Source organism: Mustela putorius, unplaced genomic scaffold (assembly GCF_011764305.1).
Source record: "Mustela putorius furo isolate JIRA1106 unplaced genomic scaffold, ASM1176430v1.1 tig00000831_pilon_pilon_pilon, whole genome shotgun sequence".
Lineage (NCBI taxonomy): Eukaryota > Metazoa > Chordata > Mammalia > Carnivora > Mustelidae > Mustela > Mustela putorius.
Window position 1 is genome coordinate 4504513 of NW_025421490.1, and position 25382 is coordinate 4529894.

The 25382-nt window shown below is 47.6% G+C and overlaps 1 protein-coding gene, 1 long non-coding RNA gene and 1 pseudogene across 4 annotated transcripts in view; 2 read left to right on the top strand and 1 right to left on the bottom strand.

The window, feature by feature from the left end:
* Window positions 1-14230: 14230 nt before the first annotated feature.
* On the bottom strand, window positions 14231-17295 carry LOC123393363. The gene is made up of 2 exons (XR_006608126.1): window positions 16803-17295; window positions 14231-16423 (listed from the first exon to the last, which is right to left on the bottom strand). It is a non-coding gene; the product is annotated as an uncharacterized LOC123393363 (long non-coding RNA).
* Window positions 17296-17417: 122 nt separating this feature from the next.
* E2F3 (E2F transcription factor 3) overlaps window positions 17418-25382 on the top strand; it is a 76486-nt gene continuing 68521 nt past the window's right edge. For 2 of the 3 annotated variants that reach the window (XM_045085083.1, XM_045085084.1), the window contains exon 1: window positions 17418-18126. In XM_045085083.1, the coding sequence (XP_044941018.1) occupies window positions 17734-18126 (393 nt within the window). In that variant the 5' untranslated portion in view covers window positions 17418-17733. Of the gene's footprint in view, window positions 18127-18979; window positions 19360-25382 lie in introns of those variants that run through there. The other variant, XM_004761266.3, reaches the window with a different exon arrangement.
* LOC123393381 lies at window positions 24089-24219 on the top strand (annotated as a pseudogene).

Below are 25382 nucleotides of genomic sequence, written 5' to 3' on the forward strand. Positions count from 1 at the left end.
GTTTTGCCCTCTGTGGATAAGGGGACAGGGAGTAGATGTGATCTAGAAGTATCTTTATTTTTCCTTGATTTTCCCTCTTGCACTTTGTCCTAAACATGGGGGCAGGATGGGAACTAGAGGGTCACGCTGTAGAGGGAATAAAGAGAAGAATGGGACCAGTAAAGATTTCACATTCTCGAAGCAAGATAATTGATCACGTCCTCATATCGATGACTTCTCTGCTCCTGAAAAGTACACTCCCCACCACCCTTCCCATTTGCATGACTTCTATCTAGGACCTTTCTTACTCACTTATTCTCCTGATGATTCTTTCACAACTACATATCCCCAGCCAAATGTGGCTGTCTCAGGACAGGTACCTGACCCGACAGGTACCTTGAAGACAAGGAGTGCCTCTCCTAGTAGTTTGGAATTTGTGTCTCAGTCTGCAGAGCCTGGAAGATACAAAACTTAGAAGCTATTGGTAGCCCCGTGTCTCCCATGCCAAGGAAGCCAGTGTGCAGTGAAGGAAATGTAGCCAATCCAAATGAGGGAAGACATTTGGACAGAGAGTTCCAGTAGGGTTTGGGCTTCTGGTTCAAGTAGTTCCTGAGATTCAAGTGCCTTGCACTCTCCTGGTGACTTGCCCCTATCTGATCAAGTTGAAGACGCCATCAATTAAAAGATGTACCAGTTCGTTAGTATGTATGTTATGTAAATACAGTTGCAGTTAACCATAATAGGCTATCGAGTGGTAGACTCATTTTATTGCAGAGATATTTTAAAAAATTGTCAGGCAAATTTTAGAACCAATGAAGTAGCTATTCGACTCCTCCTTGGAGTTTAAGCAAATACAAGTTGGCTTGCTTGAGTCACAATCACAGCAAGTACGGGCGGATGCCATGGAAAGAGAGGTTCTGACCTGGGAACAGGATCATGTGAAAAAGACATGGCAGTGAGGGAGAGGAAGAGAGAATCTCAAGCAAGCTTCACACCTGGCGTGGAGCCCAACGCGGGGCTCGATCTCACGACCCTGAGACCATGACCCGAGCTGAAATCAAGAGTCAGGGGCTTAACTGACTGAGCTACCCAGGTGCCCCTGCAATAAGTACTTCTTCAGGGAAGAATGATACCATGCAAGAATTACAAAGAGCATACATCTCCTCGAAAATACTGGAAATTGCCACTGCCCTCCTTTATTCCACCGCTGTTACTAGAAGGAGCGACCCACCTGGAGGTGAAGGAAGACTGACAGTGATGATGGTGTCAAGCAAGTCCATTAAGGTGCTTTCCTATAATTATTATTCATAATTACAATTTTGAACATTGGTTAATATACAGGGGCATCTTCTCAAGCTAGAAGTTAGCAAGTCCTCAGAATCCACCCTCCTAATGTAACTAAATTGTTTTCTAATTAGTGATAAGTGAGTGCTTTAAATGGAAGAAAGCTTCGAAAGTTCACAAATAAGCAAACTTTTCTTGGGTAAACCAAATGTAAGCGCAGATTTACCTTTGTCAGTGCAGGTGAAGGACCCTATCTGAAGGCTATGGAAATGTACACACACTTTACAAACGGTTGTCCCACTGCAAAGTTTCCGGAGTTTACATGAGAATTTTTCCTACAGACTCAACTGTCCTGTAGCCCACTTCTACTTTAAATTTGGCTTGTGGTATTGCTTCTGCCGTAGTGTGAGCTGTGAACTTACATAGTCTGCCAGATGGCAGTGGGAAGCCCATTAGTTATGCATCACACATCCTGATCAAAACTGAAAGAAATTATGCTCAGATTGAGGAGAGATGCTTGAGAGTAAGGCAATGATTAGAATTTTCTGTATTTTTACAGAAGATTTCACATAATCATTGTCCATAAATAAACTCATTCTTATGATCCCGCAGACCCAAATCTGGGATAACTTCCAAAGGAGCTCCTCTCGTGCTTTGGGTCAAAACACGCACGTTCCCATGATATTCATTAGAGAACACTATAGAGCAGATGCCCTTTCAAGGTTATCTCAAGAAGTCTGAGAATCAGAGTGTAAACTAATACATTAAATGTTGTGCCTTCCAGAGGAGGTCTGTTCTTTACTAGGTCCTGGAAAGGAAATAGAGGAATTCAGTTACAAAGGAAGCTTATTAGAATCTTTGAGAGAACAGGCTTGATGAAAATAAATGGGAAATGCAGTATATAAATACTGTTGATAGGAAAAGTCTAAGTAGTATTTTGAAAGGGGCTGAGGGGCCCGAAGTGTATAAAATAACATTATCTGATTGTAAAGTTTATCATCTCTGAAATAAAATATAAGATGGTGTTTGTTGCTGAACAAAATCACGAGATCGTATCATAACCATACATTACCAGCTATCTGTGGAGTAGAAGACATTTATATTAGGGCTGATTCTAATGTACTCTTGTGAGAAAAGATCTTCGTTTTTATGGCTCAAGAGAGCCAATCACTGTAAATATGTCCACGGAAGCCAGTCCCAGCTCTGCTTTGAATTGTCTTTTTGGCAAGGGGTAAACTGATCTATTTTTCTAGTTCTTGGTTTCCCCATCTATTAAATAAGGGAAAGAAATACTTGTCTTTCCCCATCGACTAGAATGCTGGGAAGAAAAATGTCGGAAAGAGACGTTTCAAAGGGGGAAAGTTCTATCTTGGATGAAGAAAAGAAAAAACCTTTCTGCCCTGTCCCCAAATTTTCTGAGAATGCTAGACTACATCAATAGACATTCACTAGGCATCTCTGTGACTCTCACAATCCTTGGAATCCAAAATCAGCTCTGAGGGAAGCTTGGAAGACCATGAACCTATAGCAGCAGTAGAAGAAACAGGGGACACAGTGTAGGGAGCTCCAGTGAACGTGGCCCTGGAGTTGTGAGGGATAAAAGGTGTAGACTCCCTGCTCTCAAGGTGCATCCAGTCTAGCACCCAGGGGAGTCTTGGAGCCGCACCTTCCCAACCTGCCTCTCCATCCCCTCCAAACACCTAGATCTGCCTCTCCCCAGGTCTAGCGAACTGGAGCGTCTGGAAGGAAGAGGACAGAGCGGGAGAGGAGCTTGGATGACAGCATTGAAGGTCCCATTTGAACTTGTATTCGAGTGTGATTCTGCCATTATTTACATTCAGCAAGATGTTGTTTGAAAAGAGAATTCTACATCTAAAACAACAAAACAAAACAACCCTTTGATTTAAAAAAAACAAAAACAAAACAAAACGTGGGTCTAACGGGTTTCCTCACAAGCAGGAAATCATTTCCAGAGTTTCTTCTGTTCCTTCCACAAATATTTATCGTATGCCTGTTGTGGCACTAGGGTCTAAGAAGAGTGTACATCCACTTCCAACATGGAGGGAGACCGGGTTCGGTCCCACAAGGCTGCCCCCACACCGCACCTCAGATGCCCATCACACACCCAGGTTTTCCCCTTTGCCTCTGACCAACAACTTCCTCCTTGGGTTTCATTAATTTGCTAGAGTGGCTCACAAAACTCAGGGAGACAATTTACTTACTAGAATCCTGGTTAATTATAAAAGGAGGCAACCCAGAACAAGCCAGATGGAAGAGATCCATAGCGCAACGTGTGGGGAAAGGGCACGGAGCTTCCATGCCCTGTCCAGGCCTCCCACTCCTCCCAAATCTCCACGTGCCCACCAGCCCAGAAGCTCACCAAAGCCCATCCTTGTGGGTTTCTACTGGATACTTTGTTACTTAGCCGGGATTGATTAAATCATTGACCACTGGTGATTGATTCAACCCACAGCCAAGGGGTAGGGCTGAGTAGGAGCTCTGTGCCAGGAACAGAGACAGAGACCAAATACACATTTCTGGTGATAAATATCACCAGATAGCCCAGGTCTCAGCTGTGACAAAGGACAAAGTCCCAGCTCTCACGAAGCTATCATCCACAGAAACCGAACCTCCGGGCCCCGAGGTTTTGTTTTTCTAGGTTTTATTCTTGAAGAGAACCAGATGTTCCTCCCATAATTCACATTCTTTCTTACTCCACCCCCCCTTTCCACCACCCTCTTCTCCCTCCAGAAAGTCATTTCTATTTCTTTGCAAACACAGATTTTAACGTTTGCTCATCTGAAGGATATTAGTCCCTGCATATCTGTGCCATTGGTTCTGAAGCCGGCGGTGCATGAAACAAGGACTTGTGCTTGTTGCCTGGCTTGATTTCCTTCTGTTTTATATTCAACATGACATGTCAGAAATGGGTCTAAGAGCAGGATGTTTATATGTACATACGTTGGGTGGATTTGACCTGATGGGCCATGTAGACATAATCAATCCATCGGCAGACATTTCTGGAGACGTTCCTGAATGTATAAAACAAGGCCCTCCTTCTCAACAAGCCCCTCCACTTCTTGTGAGGATCCCACAGGTCTACCCCCTCCCTGTGGTCGTCTGAAAAGAGAAGGAAGGATGTTAAAGGTGACAGGCAGATTATCTCCTCTTGTAGTTCACAGTCAAAAGGATGACTACCTCAGAGTGAACAGTTTTGTAGGGGGTCCTGTGTGTGTGTGTGTGTGTGTGTGTTGCAAGAACAGGACTAATGGGTACCTAGAGAGATCAACTCTTCACTCTTCCTGGTGGATATCTCACCAGCTTTGGGCAGGATGAAAAAAGTTAACTCTAGATAAAACCAACTACAGGGAAGGTGGTTCTCTGAGGGTCTTTCTCCTTTGTTCTCCCTGTCCCCTCTCTGCTGACCTCGCTCATCAACACCAACTCCCATCTTTCTGCTCCTAGAATACGGTTACTCAAGGCCCCACTCACTGTGTGTCCTGCCTCCTCACTACGGTATGAAGACAGCATTCGTAGCCATCCCCACCGTCATTCATCAATGGCATGGCTCCACCTGCTCTTTGACGGGTGGACCTCCATTTTTACTTGTTCTGGAACATCATTCCTAAAGCTGGTTAGCCCGAGGGAGGGGATGACCTTTCCAGATAGTGAAGGACCACTGTGCAGGTAAGAATGTCGTCCAGGTAAGAATGTCACCTGTCGAAGGACATTATCCACATGAAGGACGTTGTCCAAATGAGGAGTCTACTGGTCTCTCCAACAACCCTCCATGCTCTTATTATTGTGCCTTCTCCACCACCAAAATGAGTCTCTCCCCAATCCAGATTCTTTGACATTGCTGGTAAATTTTAGCAGATCAAGTAAATTATTCCATGCTCACCAGTTAATGACACAAGAGCCATGGAGAATCGAAGCCCTCATCTTTTACCTCTCTCAGGAGTCCTAATTATTACAGTCTCTGCAGAGAATCCCCTCATCTTTGTTCTCTAGCCCAAAGAAATGACTCTAAGGGAAGGAATATTAGGCCACAGTTGTTAAGATAGGAGATACATTAAAACTAGAAGGACCTTTCCGTCATACTATTACGTACAGGTCATTCCCAGCACAAAACTAGCTCAATGAAAAAAATTCAGTGACCTTCTTACAAGCCCTCTTCTGCAAGGAGGGAAAAAAATTAATACACACTTCAAGTAGCATTCATGTTTTGTAAATTTTCTGCCGTGGCTCAAGTTGAAAATGTTCTCATACAACAATAATGTGTACATATTTCTTTATATGTTTTCAACAAAATAACTGCAGAGTTAAAAAATTTTTATAATAAGATGTTGAGGAAAATAACCTCAGGGATTAAAGATCGACTATTTTCTCTTAAACCAAGGATGTATTCTTTTTCTTGGACCTCTTAAATTCTCGTTGAGTACTGAAGAGATAAGAATCATACCATTTCTGGCCTCTTAATGAGCTTTTGCTTTGTTTTGAGCAACTTAAGATATAAACAGGAAATGTCACCCTTACCAAGAGAATATGATCACTTTTTGTAAGTTGTTAGCAAAGCTTTTACCTCTGTTACGTAGAATTTACCTGGTGTAGTGGTATCTAGAGACACTGTAGCTTGACGGGTTAAAAACAACAGAAACTTATTGTCTCACAGTTCTGGAGGCTAGAAGTCTGAAATCAGACTTTTAAAGAGGACCACACTCCTCTTTAAAACTGAAGGGAAATCCTCTGTTGTCTCTTCTACCTTCTGGTAGTCAGCAGGCAAGCTTTGGCATTCCTTGACTTGTAGTTACATGCCCCAATCTCTGCCTTCATCATCAGAGGACATTTTTCCTCTGTGTCTTCATATGGCCATTTTCTTAAAAGGATACCAGTTGTATTGAATTAAGGGCTCACTGTCCTCCCGTATGACCTCATCGAATTTAATTAATTCTATCTGCAGTGACCCCATTTCCAGATGGAGTCACATTCTGAGGCTTTAGAGGTTAGAACTTGACACATCTTTTTTAGGGGGACACAATTCAACCCATGATATTTGGGATCTGTGATTTTATTAGAGAATGATTTGGAAACCAGGCCTTGCTCTCTAGAGAAGCTGGCCTCTCACGTTAGACTAGTGTTCCACTTTCAGAGCATGTCTATAGGCCACTGGGCTCCCCTTTAGAGTGTCACGGTGTGTAGAAGGATCACTGAATCAAGAGTATGAACCCCCGGGGGCACCTGGGTGGCTCAGTGGGTTAAAGCCTCTGCCTTTGGCTCAGGTCATGATCCCGAGGTCCGGGGATCGAGCCCCGCATCTGGCTCTCTGCTCAGCAGGGAGCCTGCTTCCTTTCCTCTCTCTCTACCTCTCTGCCTCCCTGTGATTTCTGTCTTGTCGGAGGCAGGCCTCTGGCCAGGGCGGCCTCCGTCATTAAAAGATGGCGCCTGGCTAGTTGCCGGGTTAGGATTGCCTCGAGAGACTAAGCAGAACGCCCAAAGAGGAAGTAAACAGCATTGGTTGCTAGCGAAGTTGTTTGTTTAGGTGCACAGCCTGATTCGCTCCCTCCTGTACCCTGCTCGCTGATTGGTCATGTAAGCGTATATAAGTGTGTAGACTTGCGGAAATAGAGAGAAGAGAGAGAAGATGCATCTGAACCAGGGTGTCTTGTCGTCCTTGCGGGGCGAGGGCGATACGGTCTGTCAAAATAAATAAAATCTTTAAAAAAAAAAAAAAGAGAGTATGAACCCCCGAATCAGAAACATTGCCATCTAGCACATATGACGCTTTGTGCTTGACATAATAGATCTGTCATCCGCTGTGTTAGAGAGGGTAAAAACCTTAGGTTTTTAGAGGATAGAAGCACCTAGCCTTGCTGTTTATTATGAATATATATTTGTTTAAGCTTTAAACAAGAATGTATCTGTATATTGCTTGTAAAATAAGAATATTTTAATGTAAAAGCATAAGGCTTTATCATTGTAAAGTGCTCACAAATTAAGATATTTTTATATTTGATAAATCATAACCAATGTCTTAAAAATATTGAGATTCCTTCCAAAGTACCTACTGCTTATCTTAGATTTTGCTTGTGCAAATAAATGGCATTTGAGACAATTGTCCAGAGCACTGTCATAGGTCCACATTCTACCTCTTTCTTTTCTTCCTCTTGGCTTCCACTTGTTGCATTTGCTCTTCTTTTCCTTTTCCTGTTTCTTTCTCTTAGAGCTCCTTCTCCACCCAATGGCATTCCAAAGAGCACACAGGATGCTCCAACCCACCTGCTCACCCTTGACATTGGGTGTTACACGTGTGTGTGCATACCACTTAAGAACAAGACTAGTGAGTACCCAGAGGGATAAACCTTCGCTTTTCCTCATGGATATTCTTCCAATTTGGAAGGATGAGAGTTAAGGTCAGCTCTAGGCAACACTCAGTTAAGGGAAAGATGTCCCCATGAGTTTCCAAGCGTTGAAAGCAAAGACCTGAAAAAGACTTGCTGGACAGGCTTGGATTACATTCCTACCCCTGGATAAACTAAATCACATGGTTTCTGGCAGTGAGGACTAGGGGTCAGCAAGCAAAAGCAGTGGATGCTTTCCGATATCTACAAGCCACACCCATATAAATCTACATATATCTATTTCTCCAGCAAACACTGACGGAGCAAGTACAGTGTGGTGAGTACCAAAAGTCAAAGTTAACTGAAGAAAAAATATCATCTCTCAAGATGTTCACAGTTCAGGGGTGCCTGGGTGGCTCAGTGGGTTAAAGCCACTGCTTTCGGTTCAGGTCATGATCCCAGGGTCCTGGGATTGAGCCCCGCATCGGGCTCTCTGCTCAGCAGGAGGCCTGCTTCTCTTCCTCTCTCTCTGCCTACTTGTGATCTCTGTCTGTCAAATGAATAAATAAAATCTTAAAAAAAAAAAAAGATGTTCACAGTTCAGTGGAAAAGAAAAAAGAAATCAACGGATTATCATTTTAAGTCATATGTTATGGAAAAGAGAAGACATCTCCATCTGCCTGGGTGGTCTGGTCTAGTTCACTATGATGTCTCACTTAGATCAGAGGTTGGCCAACTCTTTCTGTGAAGGGCCAGACAAATATTTTCAGCTCTGTGGGTTAAATTATATTGCAACTATACTCAACACTGCCCTTGGAGCTCCAAAGCAGCCATAGACAATATGTAAACAAATGGGCTTGGTGATGCTCTAATCAAACTTTATTAACAAAAACCGAACTTCGAATTCCATTTAATTTCTCATGTGTCATAGGATATATTCTTTTGATATGGAATATACTCTTTTGATTTTTTTCAACCATTCAAAAATAGAAAAAGCTAAAATATCATTCTTTGATTGCAGGGTGTATAAAATCAGACCTAGGCCAGATTCGACCCGGAGCCAGGGTTCGCTGACCTAAATTATTGCCAAAGTCCTGGTTCCTCCAATACATTCCCCATAATGCAACCAGAGGGGCCCTGCTTAGACCAGATCTTCTCATGTCACACATTGTCTCAGTAACTAGTCATTGCCCTTGGGATAAACTCCAAATGTCTTGATACTGGTTTATAAATATCCTCCACAATCCCCTGCTGAACCCCTCCCATTCCCTTTAAGAAGCCATGCATTCACGTTCTCTGCTCCCATTCTATATTACCTAATTAATTCTTACTCATTCCTCTATTTCCTCCTCCAGGAAGCCTTCCCTAAGTTCTCCCTTAAGTGTTTGGAAAGCACCATGTACTGCCTTACATTACAGACTTATAATGTATTATTACATATAGTTATAATGACATCATTATTATTCTGTATTAGCTAGCCTCTATCTTCAAGCCTGGAGAAGACACGTTTAAGTCTGTTTCTCACAGTCATAGTTTCTAAATTGGAGTCTGGCACAAAGTAGATGCTTGATAAACATTTATTGGCTGGATGAAAAACATTGGATCTGAGCAGAGGAGGTGTTCCTTGAGCTGAGTCTTCAAAGATGAGTAACAGTGTATAACTTTGACAGGAAGGGACAGGCATTTCCAAAGAGACAGCTGTAGCCGTCATGGAAGAGGAAAAGAGCATTTGAGGAACTCCAGGTCGTTTGGTTTGGCCGGAGTGCTGGTCACCAGTGGGGGAAATGATGTGGGGTGGGACTAGAGAGAGAACCTGAGAACTTGTAGGCTGAGATAAGAAATTCAGTCTTGCTTAATTCCTCAGGTAATGGGGAGCCCCAGAAAGACAAAGTTGGTCAGACTGACATTTTTAAAACTTCACTTAGATCTCATTGCCCGTGGAGGTAGTCTAGATCCAATTAAAGTGTCTGAGATAAAGTAGACAAGATCATCTTGGCAGTAGAACTGACTGGAGTCTGGTGCCAGGTTCACGTTAGGAACTGAATTTGGAGTCTGCAGTAAGAGTTCACAAAAGTAAAGACCATGCAAATTAAGGAACACATTCGTGGAAACCCAGTGGAAGTTTCATACTTGAAACTCAAGGAAAATGGCCAGGTTGGAAATAGAGAATTGGGAAAAGCCACAGCCTATAAGTATGTGCCCACTCACTAGCCTATACTAGATTTACTAGCCCATGCATGGCTATTTAAATTTGTATTTAGGGGTGCCTGGGTGGCTCAGTTGGTTAAGCAACATCCTGCGGCTCAGTCCTGGGATCGAGTCCCGAATAGGGCTCCCTGCTTGGTGGGGAGTCTGCTTCTCCCTCTGACCTTCCCTCTCATGCTCTCTCTCATTCTCTCAAATAAATAAATAAAATTCTTATTAAAAAAAAAAAAAAGAAAGGAAGAAAGAAAAACTCTTAATCCTAGAGAACAAACTGGTGGTTACCAGAGGGCAGGGGGATGGAAGATGGGTGGCGTAGGTGATGGGGATTGTTGAACCACTATATGGTGCACCTGAAACTAATATAACACTGTATGTTAACTAAAATTAAAATATAAACTTAAAAAGAAAGAAAAGGAAAGGTAAATCGGAAGATGGTGAGGAGGCAGCATTGTTCTTCAATCTCCCCTTTACGCCTGTATGAAAAGAGAAAGGACATCTACAGAGGAAAACCAGAACCCCATGAGCAATGTTGATGACAAAATTTGGTGACAGAGTAACCCCCTGAGTCCCAAAACAGAAATGAGAGGGAACAGACCACCAAGTGCCATTGAGAGCTGCATGGTATCAGCGCCTGTGTCTGGGAAAGGAAGAAAGAACAGGGTAGTGCCTGTTGGACCTTTGAACAACACCCAAAGAGCCATCAGAACTTCACAGAAATGTGAGCAAAGTGGCATGGTAACAGTGGCTGAAATTGGGGGGGAGGTTCTGCCCCCCCAAGAGCAGGTGAGAGCAAGGGCCATAGTAGGATGGTCTGGTAGGAACAGTCTAGTTTCTGCCTCTCAAAACCGTCGGGATTCTCTTTCAAGACGGAGAGACACCAAATAGGGCGGGCTAGGATGGATACAAAACTGACCAGGAAAGGGGTCTCTGGGTGGCTCGGTTGGTTAAGCGTCCAGCTCTTGATTTCGGCTCCTGTCATGATTTCAGGGTCATGAGATCAAGCCCCAAGTTGGGTTCAGCACTGGGCGTGGAGGCTGCTTAAAATTCTCTCCCTCTCCCACAACCCCCTTCACAGGCTTGATCTCTCCTAAAAACAAAACAAAACAAAAACTGACCAGGACAGGCACAAGGCAGAAGAAGGAAAGGGAAGGTTTACACTAGACTGGAATAGGGGTGGACAGGTCGCCAAAGGAAATCTCAGAAAGTAAGCCTCCTTCCTCATGACAACATGGAAGATGGAGCTCTGTGAAGACAGACAAGCTTATCTGAACGCTTCTCACTCAAGTCTGAGAAAACAAATTTCACAGACAGAAAAGTACTGAGGACAAATACGGTGGGAAAAAGAACATAAGAAGCATGAATGATGGCTAACAGGACGAAACAAGGGCTCAGATGGCCTTGGGCGCCTCAGATTTGCCAAAGGAATCAAACTTGAGTCCAGTCCATACTATGGATCCAGCTGCAAAATCTGCAGGAAATGCGGAAGACAGAGCAGAGGGGGTAACTGCACCGGGAGGGCGCATTCTGCCGAATTCAGGCCTTGAGGTTAAATGGCCCAAAGTCCTTGAATGAGTTCCTGGAGCTGATATAACAAATGCCCACAAACTAGGAGTCTTAAAACAATAGAAATTTATTCTCTCCCAGTTCAGGAAGCCCAAAGTTTGAAATCAAGATGGCGACAGGGCTGTTTCCTTCTGGAGGCTCCTGAGGGAGAATCTGCTCCATGCCCGTCTCCCAGCTGCCGGTGACTACGGGCAGTCCTTGGTGTGCCTTGGTTTGTGGACACATCCCTTCGTTCTCTGCCTCTGCTCCTGTATCTCCTCTGCGTGCTCTTCTCCCCTCCTCTTCTAAACTAACTGACCTTGGATTTAGGGCTCATCCTAATCCAAGGTCATCTCCTCTTGAGATCCTTACTTTCATTATTCTGCAAAGACCACTTTTCTAAATGAGGTCAAAGGTCAAAATCAAAGGTCCCAGAGGACATATCTTGTGGGAGGGGCCACCATTCAACCCACTCCACACGCCCAGATAAATCCTAAGGAAAATAAAAGGATGGTTGTGGAACCATAGATCAAAAGAGACTTAAAAGACATACCAGCATTTTCTTTAAATGGGCAAGATGAAACTATCATTTCTAAAGATGCATATTTAAATGATGAAAGTTTAAAAAACATAAAGGGAAGTAAAGACTAAAAACATCAGGCTGGGGACTCCTGGGTGGCTCAGTCGGTTAAGCGTCTGCCTTTGGCTCAGGCCATGATCCTAGGGTCCTGGGATGGAGTCCCACATTGGGCTCCTTGCTCGGCAGGGAGCCTGCTTCTCTCACTGCCTCTGCCTGCCTCTCTGCCTGCTTGTGTGCACTCTCTCTCTCTCTGACAAATAAATAAAATAAAATCTTCAAAAACATCAGGCTGATGGTTAAGTTTTGGTGGGAGGCCGGGAGCTGTGGTCAGGATGGAGCATATGAAAGGGACTGCAGGTCGATGTCACAGTTGCCTAAGAAGCCAATTTATAAGGCAAGAGATTGCTAGGTCATGGATGGACGTCTGTGGGAGTTTCTCCAATTGCGTCCTGAGGACTGCCTGCACCCCAATTAGCCTGTTTATAATAAGGCACATCCCTGGGCTCCAGCTGGAGAGGCAGATTCACCAGAGGGGACTGAGAGCCACGCTCTGTGACGAAGCTCATCCCAGATTTATTTAAAAACACAAGGGTCGGCTGGGTGGGTCCGTCCATTAAGCATCCGACTCTTGGTTTCCCCTGAGGTCATGCCCTCCGGGTTGTGGAATCCAGCCCGGAGCTGGGCTCTGCACTCAGTGCAGGATCTGCTTCTGCTTCTGCTCCCCCTCTTCCTCTGCCCCTCCCCATTCACACACACTGTCTCTCAAGATTAAATAAAACCTTCAATAAATAAACAATAAAAACACAAGAGCTCAATCCAAACAGTACCTTCCTGAACAAAGAGCTGAAGACAAGAAACTCGATGCTGATATCTAACCCACAATCTGTAATAACCATAATGGTCGATTTTCTAGGATAAACACCTAGAAATTTTGTTATTAGTGTGGGATGTGGTGATGGCTTACGGACAGGCTCTTCCTAACCAGGAAGAGAAAACGGAGAATATTATTTCTATGTGGGCAACTAACCGAACTGCACTACAAAATCCCTAAATTCTTAAACTAGTCTTCTCCAGACCCTCAAATTTTAAAGCCGTATACTGTAAACCCAATGTGGCGACCGCGTTTGGAAGAACTGGGATTAGAGGCACAATTTAAACCTCCCACTGTTCCAAAGACTTTCTGGGCTTAGGAGCTGTTCCTTTTGTTTCCTGAGCCTACGGTTTTTCTATCTGAAGATTCAATATCGAATTGCCACAAAACTGTTTAATGGTACTGTTTCTTGGGAATTACTTCTATCGGTCTGAGGGATGCGGGCAAAACTGTATTTTGAAAATGAGGGCTTTTATAATCAGAGAAAGACAATTATCATATGATCTCTCTGATAATGAGGAAGTGGTGATGCAACATGGGGGGTTTGGGGGGGTAGGAGAAGAATCAATGAAACAAGATGAGATTGGGAGGGAGACAAACCATAAGAGACTCTTAATCTCACAAAACAAACTGAGGGTTGCTGGGGGGGAGGGGGGAAGGGGAGGGGGTGGGGCTATGGACATGGGGAAGGTTTGTGCTATGGTGAGTGCTGTGAAGTGTGTAAACCTGGCGATTCACAGACCTGTACCTCTGGGGCTAATAATATATTATATGTTTATTTAAAAATTTAAAAATTACAAAAAAGAAAATGAGGACTTTTAGAGAGGATTAAACATCCAGCTTTATAGATAGATAGATAGATAGATAGAAACATATCTATCTATATAGTATGTGTGTGTGTTTGTGTGTGTACGTGAGTGACTAGGAATTCCGAACTTGTTCCATTAACTGGCAGTATGAGAAGGGGCAGGAGGATGAGAAAGCCCCCCTCAAGGCATTTGGGCACAGGAATGGCAACTCCAGCTGTAGCCAGAATAGGAAATCAGGGGAAGAAGGCCAAGGTCACACAGCTGACTCGGGCTCTCATCCTCTAATACCTGAAGATATTAACCTGGAGGGACTTGTTAAATAAGATTCTTGGGCCCTGACTCAAAGGATTCCAGCTCATTAGGACTGGGGAGAGCTCAGGAACCTGCATTTGGACGAACTCCTGCAACAAGTCTGCAACAAGTCTACTTTGGAAAGTCTTCAGCAGGGGCTCGAGCCCCGGCTGACAATTAGTGTCACTGGTATCCAGCAAGGAATGGTCCCTTGGCAGCAGCACAAAACAACGTGAGTAGCGGCGAAGAGGTTGGAGATTCGGGTAGGCAGGCTAACAGGTTGAATTAGTCCCCCAGGGCTGCCATAATAAATTATCACAAACTGTGTAGCTCAGAACAACAGAAATTTATTCTCTCACCGGTCCAGAGGGCAGAAGTCCTAAATCTGGGTGTCGGCAGGGCTCTGCTTCCGCCACAGGCTCTGTGGAAGATTCTATCCCTTGCCTCTCATGGCTTCTGGTTGCTGCTGGCATTTCTTGACTTGGAGCTGCTCATTCCGGTCTCTGCCTCCACCTTCTCAAAGTCTCTCCTCCTCTGTATCTTTCCACTGGGTGTCTCTTCCAAGGACATTGGTCACTGGATTTATTTGTCGCGGGACTTTGGGCTCGCCCAAAAGGATCTTGAGATTCTTGACTTAATTACATCTGCAAAGATCCTTTTTCCAACTATGTTCACACTATGGGTTCTGGGGGTAAGGATAAAGACATGATTTTTGGAGGGGCCACCATTCAAACCAACTATGCAGGCCCATTTTGTAACAGCTAGCTGCCTGGGCCACTGTCGAAGCAAGAGAAAGGGGGTGCTGATTGGCAAAAGCAGTTTGGCTCTAGTCCAGATCGGTCTGACCTTCCAGAGAAGGATAGGAAGGCTCAGACTTAGGAGCCAGCCAGGAGCCACTGAGATGGGAGTGGGACAGGCAGCAGAGATGACTTTATTTTATTACCCTGAACTTCTGCGTCAGGATTCCGGAATCCCTACTAACCAGAACATGCCAGTGCTCCTACTCTGGGACAAAGCTAAGCTGCGTGGCCAGTGAACATCCAAGGGCAAACGGGAAGATTTGAGGCTGGGAGTCAGATTGGACGACACAGAGCTACAAAGCACAGTCACACAAATAAACAGAATCATAAATAGCTCCCACTTATCGAACGCCTGCTATGCTATACGCCCGGTGCTTAACATTTATTATTGCCTCTTTCATCATGACCTTGTAATATGGGCACTGCAATAGGAGTTCCCAGAGAACATACGAGAAAACAGGCTTTTAGAGATTAAAGTTATGTAACTAGTAAGTGGCTCCAAAGCCCATTATCTTTCTACCAAAACATGCTCCCTGTCCACAAATCAATAGCCTACCTCAAATTTTAGCATCTTATTTTCTGCCGCGAGACCTAAAAGGACAAAACGTTTGCTTTCGACCAAATACCCTACATTAAAAATATAGCTTGGCTAAAGGAGAAGGGTGTCAAAGCTTTCTAAACCAGAATCACCAGTGTGGATCTGGATTGTGTGAACACAGCCCTCTGTGGATGTCATCGTAATCCCTCGCTGGGCGCTCTAGCTGGGATTTTGCATACAGTTCCAAACCCTGGGCTTGTCTCTCATCATAAAAATGCAGGTCCGTCACGACTCCCCCACAACCCTCACTGCCACCACCACAAGCACGCCGCCAGCCATGTACCACAGCGGGTAATATCCACCTAGTGACAGTACTAGGGTTCTTTTCCCACCCATGGTGGAAAGCAGCATCCATGGGACAGAATCAGGGAAACTAATACATTACACCTCTAGTCCAAAAGAATTGATGCCCTCTGAGTACCATCTAATCTGCCCTAAAGAGAGTGTCAGTTTTATGATAGGTGTCAGTAAATGTTTGGGGACTAGGCCACGTGTCCTCAACTAGCCGGCATGCAAGCGCAAAACCTTCCTGAGCCAGAGGCCAGGTTTGACCAGGTAATAGGACTGAAGTATTTAGGAGTCTGAGCCTCCCTCCACTGACCTATCTGTCCAGGCCTTTCATAATACTGAGTATATGCGTTTTTGGAAATTACTATTAATAATAAGAATCATAACCATAATAAAGTTTTGGGTCGGGACACGAAGAATCGCAACCCTCATCACCCCGTGAACACCAGCTTAGCGGCTGTTTTGTACAATTCTCAGCGACTGGAATGGTAAATGACGACTGACACGTACACCTTTCCCCACACTCCTGCAGGGGTCCCTTTTCCTGTGCAGTCTCACAGGGGCAATCTTCGATTTTAAGACCCATGAACAGTTGCATCCATGCAGAAGTCCATTCGGCCATATAGACTTTGGGTGACCACTTATGGTATGCTAAAAATTAAAAAAAAAAAAAAAAAGTCTTTAAAAATGTTTTGGAATGAGTCTCGATCGCCGCGTTTGCTTTCTGACGGAGAACTTGGTAGGAAACCGAGATTGTCAAGCGCCGGTGTCTGGGCGCGCAGCGTTGGCTGGGAGCAAGACGTCACCGTGCGAAGCGTGCACTTCTTCGGGTTCCTGCCTGGCGGATTAGAAAACCGCAGATCAGCCCTAGGTTAGCCCTGATTAAATGCCCTGGGTGCTCCCGGACCGGGAGGGGTCGGGGGGGAGGGGCATCCGCGGGACTCAAACCAACACTCGAGGTAAGCTTTCGCTCCAGACCTTGCAGAGTTAATTGTCACTTCGACCCCATCCAGGCTCCTAACGAAGCCACCAGGAAGGATCTGGAATGCTAACTCAAGTGGTGCCCGCAATAGCGTCAGCCCAACCTTCTGCCCCCACGATCCCGTCTGCCCACATGCTTCTGTCGATCAGCCTGGGCCTCGGGATCAGCTCTCGCCGCGGCATTGGTTGGAATTCAGGAAAAGAGAAACCCACGATTTAAAGGGCTCCGAGCCCACCTGCCGGGCATCGTCCGCGTGGTCCAACTTGCCTTTGGAACGTATTTGGGAGAACCTCCAGCTCGTGCACATCTACTACACTGACTGGCCAGAGGAAAGAGAATTCCAGCGAGTGTCCCCTTGGTCACCTTGACGATTTCTAAAAGCGAAACTTGCGCTCCAGACCGGATCCTCACTGAGTCTGCGGGGCGCTGAGCGCCTGCCCAGGTCAGCAGCCCCCGCCCGACGCGCGGGCGGGGACCGGGCGGAGCTTGGACAAGGCGTGGTTTTCCGTGGGAGAGAAGGGAAGGCTTGGCCCGACCTCCTAAAAAACCCTGCTCTCCCCCGACCAATCAAGGAGGCCTATGCAAATAGAGCCTCTGTAGCCCCGGTAACCATGATGCACGGTGGCCAACGGAAACCGGCAAGTCGCGGCCCTGCGCCGCGATTGGGAGTTAAGTGAGGAGGCAGCGGCCCAATGGGCTGTGGGAACGGGCCTCGCCGGGTTGGAGGGCGGGGATATGCAAATATGGTTTGAAAAGCCGGCGGGAAATCTGAGTTTCGCGGGAGGACCTTGGCGCGTAAACCGTATCCCTTCATTCATTGTCAGCAGCAGCTTCCTGGAGCCATTTTTCAGCTGCCGGCCGCAGCACCCGGGCTGCCGCCGCCGCCTCGCAATCCGTTGCATCGGCCGCCCCCGACGCCTCCATCCCCCCTCGGGGCCCGATATCCGTGCGGCCGGGACCCTCCTCTCTCCAGAGCCCCGATTATTTTTGGCCCCCGGGGCCCGTGCGGTGCGGAAAAATAAAAAGAAAAGAGAGAGAAGGGGCTCGGAAGCGCCGGGCGGGGAGGAGAGAAGGAGGAGAGACTTGGAAACTCCGACTGCAAATAATAAAGAAATTGAAAACAATACATTAATATACCATAGCAATAAAAAGAGCAGGAGCGAGAGATGAGAAAGGGGATCCAGCCCGCCCTGGAGCAGTACCTGGTGACCGCCGGGGGTGGGGAGGGGGCGGCTGTCGTCGCCGCCGCCGCTGCAGCCTCCATGGACAAAAGGGCACTGCTAGCCAGCCCCGGCTTCCCCGCCGCCGCCGCCGCCGCCGCCGCCCCGGGCGCGTACATCCAGATCCTCACCACGAACACTTCCACCACCTCCTGTACCTCCTCCCTCCACAGCGGCGCCGTCGCCGCCGGCCCCCTCCTCCCCAGTGCCCCCGGCGCGGAGCAGACCGCCGGCAGCCTCCTCTACACCACGCCGCACGGACCCTCCGGCAGAGCCGGGCTGCTGCAGCAGCCACCAGCGCTGGGACGCGGCGGCAGCGACGGCGGCGGCGGCCCTCCGGTAATGCCCTCCCGTTCCCACCGTCCCCAGCCCGGGCGGGAGGTGGGCTCGCAGGGCGCGGGGTGGTGGGCGCGCTGCGGGCCGCCCCGGGACAGCGCGGGGCCGAGCGTCGCGGGCCTCGGCGGGCCTCGGCGGCTGCCCCTCCGGCTGGGTTTTATTGTTCGACTTGTGCACTCCCCTCCGCGCCCGGAGGGTCGGGGGGCTCCGCCGGGCGCGCGGGGCGGCGGGGAGCGCGTCGGCGCGGACCACGTCAAACACTCCGAAACTTTTGGCGGCCCCCCCGTTCTTTTCCTGCACTTTTCCCTACCCCCACCCTCCCCTCCCCTCCAACTCGAAGCTTCCTCTTTCTCGGGCGTAGGAAGGGGTCACGCCCCGGATGGAGAAGGGGGTGGGGGAGGGAGTCGTGAACTGGGGAGTGGGGGGACTCTGGGGGCTGGAAACTGGGAGACTGTGGGGGTGATGGCCCCCCGCCGGCCTCGGAGGCCCGTTGGCTGCCGGGGGTCCCCAAAGCGTGCTCGGGGCGCAGGGGCTCTGCCATGCGGCGCTTGACACATTTGGGGATCTGTAACTCCCGGCAACAAAGGGGCTGGGGGAGGCGGAGAGAGGTGGCGAGGGAGGTGGGTCTGGAAGCCGGGTGCGAGCTGGGGCGTGGGCTGTCCGGGGGTGAGGGACTCGCGGCCAGGCGCCCCGGCCTGGGCGCATCCTGGCGGCGTCCGCGGCGGCGCCCGCGTGGCCCGAGCGCCCGGGCCTTCCTCGCCGGGCCCCGGGCCTGCCCTTGACCCGCCTCTCCCCTTGCCCCTTCCTTCCCCGCCCTGTCCCCCTCCCCGCCCCCCGGCGACGGAGGGCGGGGGCAGCCGTGTTCCCGTCCCGCCGCCTGGGTCTGTCCCTCTCCCCGGGACCCGCCGGTGACGTTTCGCACACGTGCGCGGAGGACGCGCCTGTGACTGGGGAGGAGGCGGCGGCGGGAGGGGGCGCTGGAGGGGGAGAGGGGGGCACCCACTTCCTCCTGCTTGCCGGCTCCCTGGCCTGGGACGGTCCCGGCGCCCTCGCACCCGCCCCCGGCACGGCCACCCTCCCTCCGCTCGCCCTAACCACCCCCCCACCCCCCGGCCACGGGCGCCCGCCCTCGCCCGGCGCCGCCGGTCTGTTCGGCCCTCCGGGCCCCCTCTCCAGCCGGCCCCCCCCACCTCCCCCGGAGCCAGGCTGGTTTCGGAAATGCCCTTACAGCAGCAGGTTAGTGACCGGGACGGCTCGGGGGGCTGCGGCCGCCGCGGGGGCACCGGATTCTGTTGGGGGCTGAAGCCGTGGGGGTAGGCGGTTGAGCGGGGTTTTGGAGTGGGAACGGGGGGTTGGGTGCTTGAGGGAAATGAGTAAGCAAGAAAAATCTAACTAAGTAAATGCCCCGGCCTCCGGTTCTAGGAGCCTCGGGCCGGGAGTGTCCGCCCCGGGGGGTGGGTATGGTGTTTACGTGTGTTATTTTCTTAGGGGTCGATGGATGGGCGATCGAGAAGCGGAGGGGGGGCTGCTCGCCAATGGCCGAGTTGAGCTCTGTTTTCTGTCTTGCTTCCCTTGTGCTGGAGGGGGAGGGGGGCGGGTCAGAGGGTAGGGTGTCTGTAGGATTCCCAGGCCACCCGCCGCCCCCTCCCTTTGTCCCTGTAATTTATAAAGCGCCTTTGAGAGATGATTTAGGTCAGTATGCGGCTTCTCTTTTTGTTGATACTAGAAAGAAGTGTGGCCCGGAGCTCTCTCCCCTTTCTCCCTTTCTCTCTCTATCATTCCCCTCCTCCATGCCTCCTGTCTTCACCCTCGTGGTGAGGCTGGGACCCCACGAGGCTAGAAACGAACCCGAGTCGCCTGTGGTTGAGAATACCAGTCGTTGACCTCACCTTGTCTCAGTTCCAAATGGGTGTATTATTATTATTATTATTATTATTATTTTTTTTTTTTTTTTTTGGAGAATCGGGATTTTGCAGAGCTCTTTAAGGAAGTCAGCACCTAGGCAGCACTTTGGGAAATGAGATGGGCTGTGGAATAATGAAAATTTTGTAATTCCCTTACTCTTTCCAATTTCTCCCATGGTTGGATCCTAACTGCGTTCCAGTCCGGCAGATACTTGCTGAGGATGTGTGATATAGTCTCATATAGTCTCAAAGAAGCTCATCGTTTTTTAGTGACAAGGGTCTGCCAGCAGGGGGGAGATAGAGTGCGGTGCCTGCTCACATACTGTATCCAGGATGCTGGATCTCAGGCACAAGAATATTCCATGCTTTTAGCATCAAGTACTGTTAACTTCGTCTGACCACCTCAACACGTTTAGCATATTTTTTCAAGCTTACTGACCCCTTACACAGTTCTCCTACTATATCATAAACCTAATCTGAGACAGCCAGCTATTGACATGTTTCTTGGATTGCATTCAGATTTATGGAAGAATAGTTTTGATAAGGAGAAATTATGAGACCACCAGATTGCTGGGTTTTTTGTTTTTGTTTTTGTTTTTTTGAATCTTAGCCTGCTTGTCAAGACTCCAAAACTGTCTAGCCAAACTTACATGTACTTCATTGTCTTTAAAGTATAAAAATGATCCTGTCTTCCAAGTTATTTCAAAACTTTTACTTTCTTTCCATGAGATTATTACTCCACAGTCAGGAGCGCTGAAGATAAGGTTTGAGTTTCTTATCAAAATTATATTAGACTTTTATTTAAGTCTTGAAATTTTGTTCATCTTCTTTCCCTGAGGCAGAACATAGCTTGGGGATAGCTAAGTGATTGGCTGAGCACAGAAACCATTTAAACACTTTGTGTCCAAGAAGAGGTTGAGAACTCTGTTCTGCTGGCCAGATTTGTAGACCCACCTGGTTCCAATTCTCAAGGATGTGTAACAACTTTTTACAGGAACAGATCCTGTTCCTTTAGTGGGAGAAAATATATGAGTACTCCTTACTAGCTATCTTACTGCTATTATTTACAAGTTTTATGATCTTAGGCAAATCAGTTAATTTCTGCAAAGCTTTCCTCTTCTGTAAAATAGGAACAATAGCAAGGTTTAGACTGAGGTTCTTTTTTCTTTTGAAGGGTTCAGTATGATATGCATGTAAAACTCTTCCCACAGTGCCAGGCAAATAGATATCCAACAAAAACAGCATTCAAAAATGTTATTTCTTTTATAACTTAGAGAAACAGTGCAAGACTTTGCATACATGCCCTTCTTTCCATATGAGAGTAAAAGGGTTGAAAGTTTTCCAAGGTGATATGTAATTAATGATACCGAATTCATTTGGGTTTTTCTTTTTTTTAAGATTTTATTTATTTGACAGAGACCACAAGTAGGCAGAGAGGCAGGCAGAGAGGGGGAAGCAGGCTCCCCGCTGAGCGAGAGCACGATGTGGGGCTCCATCCCAGGACCCTGAGATCATGACCTGAGCTGAAGGCAGAGGCTTAACCCACTGAGCCACCCAGGCGCCCCTCAAGCAGAACCTGGCTCTTGAACCATGGGTAAAACAGGGACATGTCCTTAGGACAGGTCTATATAGAGATAGTGTTGAACGGCCTGTACATGTTCTTGTGCCCCGAGCAGTGATCAATTTAGATCAACTCATCCTCACATTTTCGCCGGGCCTCCACCTCTCCCCTGACCCCACGGACCTGCTCCCTTGTGGGTGCCGTCTGTGCCCCCTGGCTTTCAGCTGTCAGCAAGGCCGAGGCGTGCTCTAGGTAACCTCCTTTTCAGCGGGTGGACTATGGGAGATGGGAGCGCTGTCGAGGACTGCAGCCAGAGTGCTATTTCCTGAAGCAGAAGGGGCTTCCTCATTTCCCACCTCTTCTAAAAAAGCAGGTGCAATTTATTTCATCCTCCTTCTAGAAAATTTGGGATCTATTCATGCGAGAGACTAGTAGCCTTTCACATCTGATTTAATTTAATGCAGTCACAGCAGCCTCCTGATTATACTTGGGGAAAGAACCCACAGCACTTGAAATCTCGGTGCGAGAATGGGCAAACCAGAGATGCTATAGCTGGGTCTGCTTTTTCCTGTGCAAGTATGAAAGAAAAACGCCGGGTTCCTGTGGTTCTATACTCAATAATCTTGTTTCTGCTGAGATATATGGTTGGTGCCAAGTTTAAACTAGGAGAGAATTTTTAGTCACTACATACCCCAAAAGGGAAGTTTTAACATAATGCAGTGCCCAGACTTGGGCAGTACAAATAGCTCCTCTATAATCAGTACCAAGGGTGCCCCTCTAATCATCCTCTGAAACAAAGCACCCTTAACTGTGCCACTGTGAGCCAAGGAACCCAAGCTCGCGAACAGGAAAGGATTTTTTTTTTTTCCCTATAAGTCGTCACTTGTGTAACTCTTGGAAGAGTAGATTCTGAGATTAATGTTGTGCCGTGTAAAGCTAACTTGAAAACAGAAAATAATACTCAAAGCTTAGGCGTGAATAAACAGCAGCACCTGGAGATTTAAAGGCTGGAGGGGGGTGGAGGTGGGGGAGTTGCTGTTTTCTCCTTTCTCAGAGATCTCACGCAGTAGTTTTCTTTAACCTTTTGTGTCTTGGGGCGCCGGGGTGGCTCAGTTGGTTAAGCGTCCCACTCTTGATCTCAGCTCAGGTCTTGATCTCCAGGTCGCGCGTTCAGGCCCTGTGTTGGGCTCCACGCTGGGCTGGGCATGGAGCCTACTTTAAAAACAAGACAAATGAAACCTCCTCTGTCTTGATTGCCTTCCCCGAAGGTATCCCACCTGTGCCTTCGACCCCCTTTCCATAGGACTGGGACCCATTTGGCAAAGCTTCAGATATCCATCGTTTTGTTTTTCTGATTTCCCAAGATTTACTTGTCCTCCATCTGTCCCCTTCGCCAGGGTCACCAGCTCCCACTTCTTTGCGTCCACCTTGTTTCTCGCTAAGGTTGTTGAACCCAAGATGAGAGAAAGCCGGCAATGGGCCTGTGCTCGGGATCGAGTTCCGTCTCCGTGCGCATGAAACCGCCCCAAAGAGTGCAAAGCGTAGAAGCAGATTTCAGTTCTTATCAGATCCTCTGTTTCCATTTGGTTTTTAAAGAGAGGAACTTTCCTGAATTCTTGGAGGTACTAAGCATGTGGTTTAATGCGTATTTTCATGCTTGTTAGCAGCTTAAAAATAGTGTTTTAGGGACTATATTTACAATTACTAAGAACCATTTTTTTTTTTTTTTACTAATCATTTTTCATGAGACTAAGAAGGGAAGATAAACTAGGAAAGCAGTAAATATAGGAAACCACTAATGCTATCTCTTTCCTCCGACTCTGATCCGCTCTTTTGGCTTATAGAGTGACTTGGAAAATGTATCTTACGCAAAGAAAAGTTAGACAACAGAAAGCTTAGAAAAGCAACAGCTGAGGTGGGGACAGGAAACCCAGGAGGGGGGTTAATGTCGATGCATAAGGCACAGCGCTTTTCTCTAATAAAAAGGAAATTGGTTCATTTTCTGTTGTCACTTTGGTTTCAAACGCTCCCCCCTACCCCCATAAAGCAGTGTGTCTTGAGAACTCCAGGAATGTACGAGTTGCAAGAATGCATTCTTAGCCTTCCCTGGACCTTAACTGGGGGGTCAGTCTTGTGGCCATGGCGGCCACAATCACCTGCAGTATCGCTTTGAACAAGAGGAAATAAAGCCCACTGGCTGCCAGATTGTATCACCAAGGCCATGCCCTTTGCTTTGCTGGAGAGAACCTGAGCAAAGCAGACCATGACTTAGATTTGAGAGCTAAGGCAGGGGTCTGTGCCCACTGGAGGCTGATGGGGAGGATCGACAGCTGATGGGATAGGGAAGGAATGGAAAGGAAACTATGGTTGACCCTTGAACAGTGCGCACACACGCACACGGACACGCACACGCAGTCAGAAATCTGAGTAGAGCTTTTGACTCCTCCCCCCAAAACTTAACTACCAATAGTTAATAACTGATTCCTAGTAACACAGTTTAAGCTTTGCGCAGTGGCAGCATCGTAGCCAGTGCGGTTTATCCAAGGCGCGATTGTTGCTCATTGAAAACTTTTCCCTAATAACACAGTTTACATGGATTTTGCCCGTGTATTACATACAGTGTTAAAATAAGGCCGAGGAAGGAAAATGTTGTTAAGAAAGCCCAAGGAACAGAAAAAGACACTGCAAGCACTGCAAAGAAGAAATAAGTAAAAACTCGTAGAAGTGGACCCTTGTGCTTCAAACCTGGATTGTTCAAGGGTTAACTATAAGTGACTATGGCCCAGCTGTCCGGGGCTAGCTGTGGGGTCCAGGGAATATTCTTTCTGATAACGCCACAGTCCCAAAGAATAAGGCTCCAGGTGAGCTCAGGCAACAATCGATGCTTCCCATGGTCTTCGTGCGACTCGTGGCGTTCAGAGCCGTAACGCGACCAGAGTCCTTCTCTGACCCGGTCCCCTTCATTTTGCAGGTGAAGAAATTCAGCCCCAGTGGAGTTCAGTTACTTGCCCAAGGTCACAAGCTAGCTCATGGCCAAGCCAGGACTGAAACTGGAGACTTGAATTCTTAGAGGAAGCCTCATTCACCAAGAAAAAGTTAACGATGTCTCTATGGGAAAAATTGGATGTATAGAGTACATTTTAGGTGGCCTTCAGGAGGGGTTACTTTTTTTTTTTTTTTTTTTGGGTAAACGTGCACATATGGAAGTATCCTTTGAACAGTTGGTCTTGGAGTAACAACTCATTGTCAACTATTCGGAGTAAGCGAAGTGACTTTAGATGTTCAGTGAAAGGGAATTTTTTTAAATGGAAGGAATGACGGACTCTTACAACAACGTGATAGTGTTTTTAAAGCTTTGTTACTGACAAGCGCGTTCTTCGTGTATCTGACATTTCTGGTCTGGAAAGGGGAAACTTGTACAGAGACGAGAAGCTAAGAGGACTTTTGAAAGTTTCTTCAGGGCAGGGGCACCAGATGGCTCTGGTGCTGGAAGTTTCGTCCGGGGCCGTCCACGTCCAGAGTAACTGGACAGGTTTTCGGAGGCGTCCGCTCGGTCACGCGGGACTAGAGGCTCTTCCCGCAGGAGACACTCCTGATTGAACCGAGTGGCTGGTCAGTTAACGCTTTCGGAGGAAGTCCCCATCCCCTAAAACCCAGAACCCGGTTCATTAAAATGTCTTCTTTCACGGGGGGAACTGAGGAAACTTAAAAATAGAATCACTTCAAGTCCTGGAGCCTAAAAGTGAAACCTGATCTGAGGTGAGGCTGTAGTTCATCCCGTCGTTAGGGGCTGG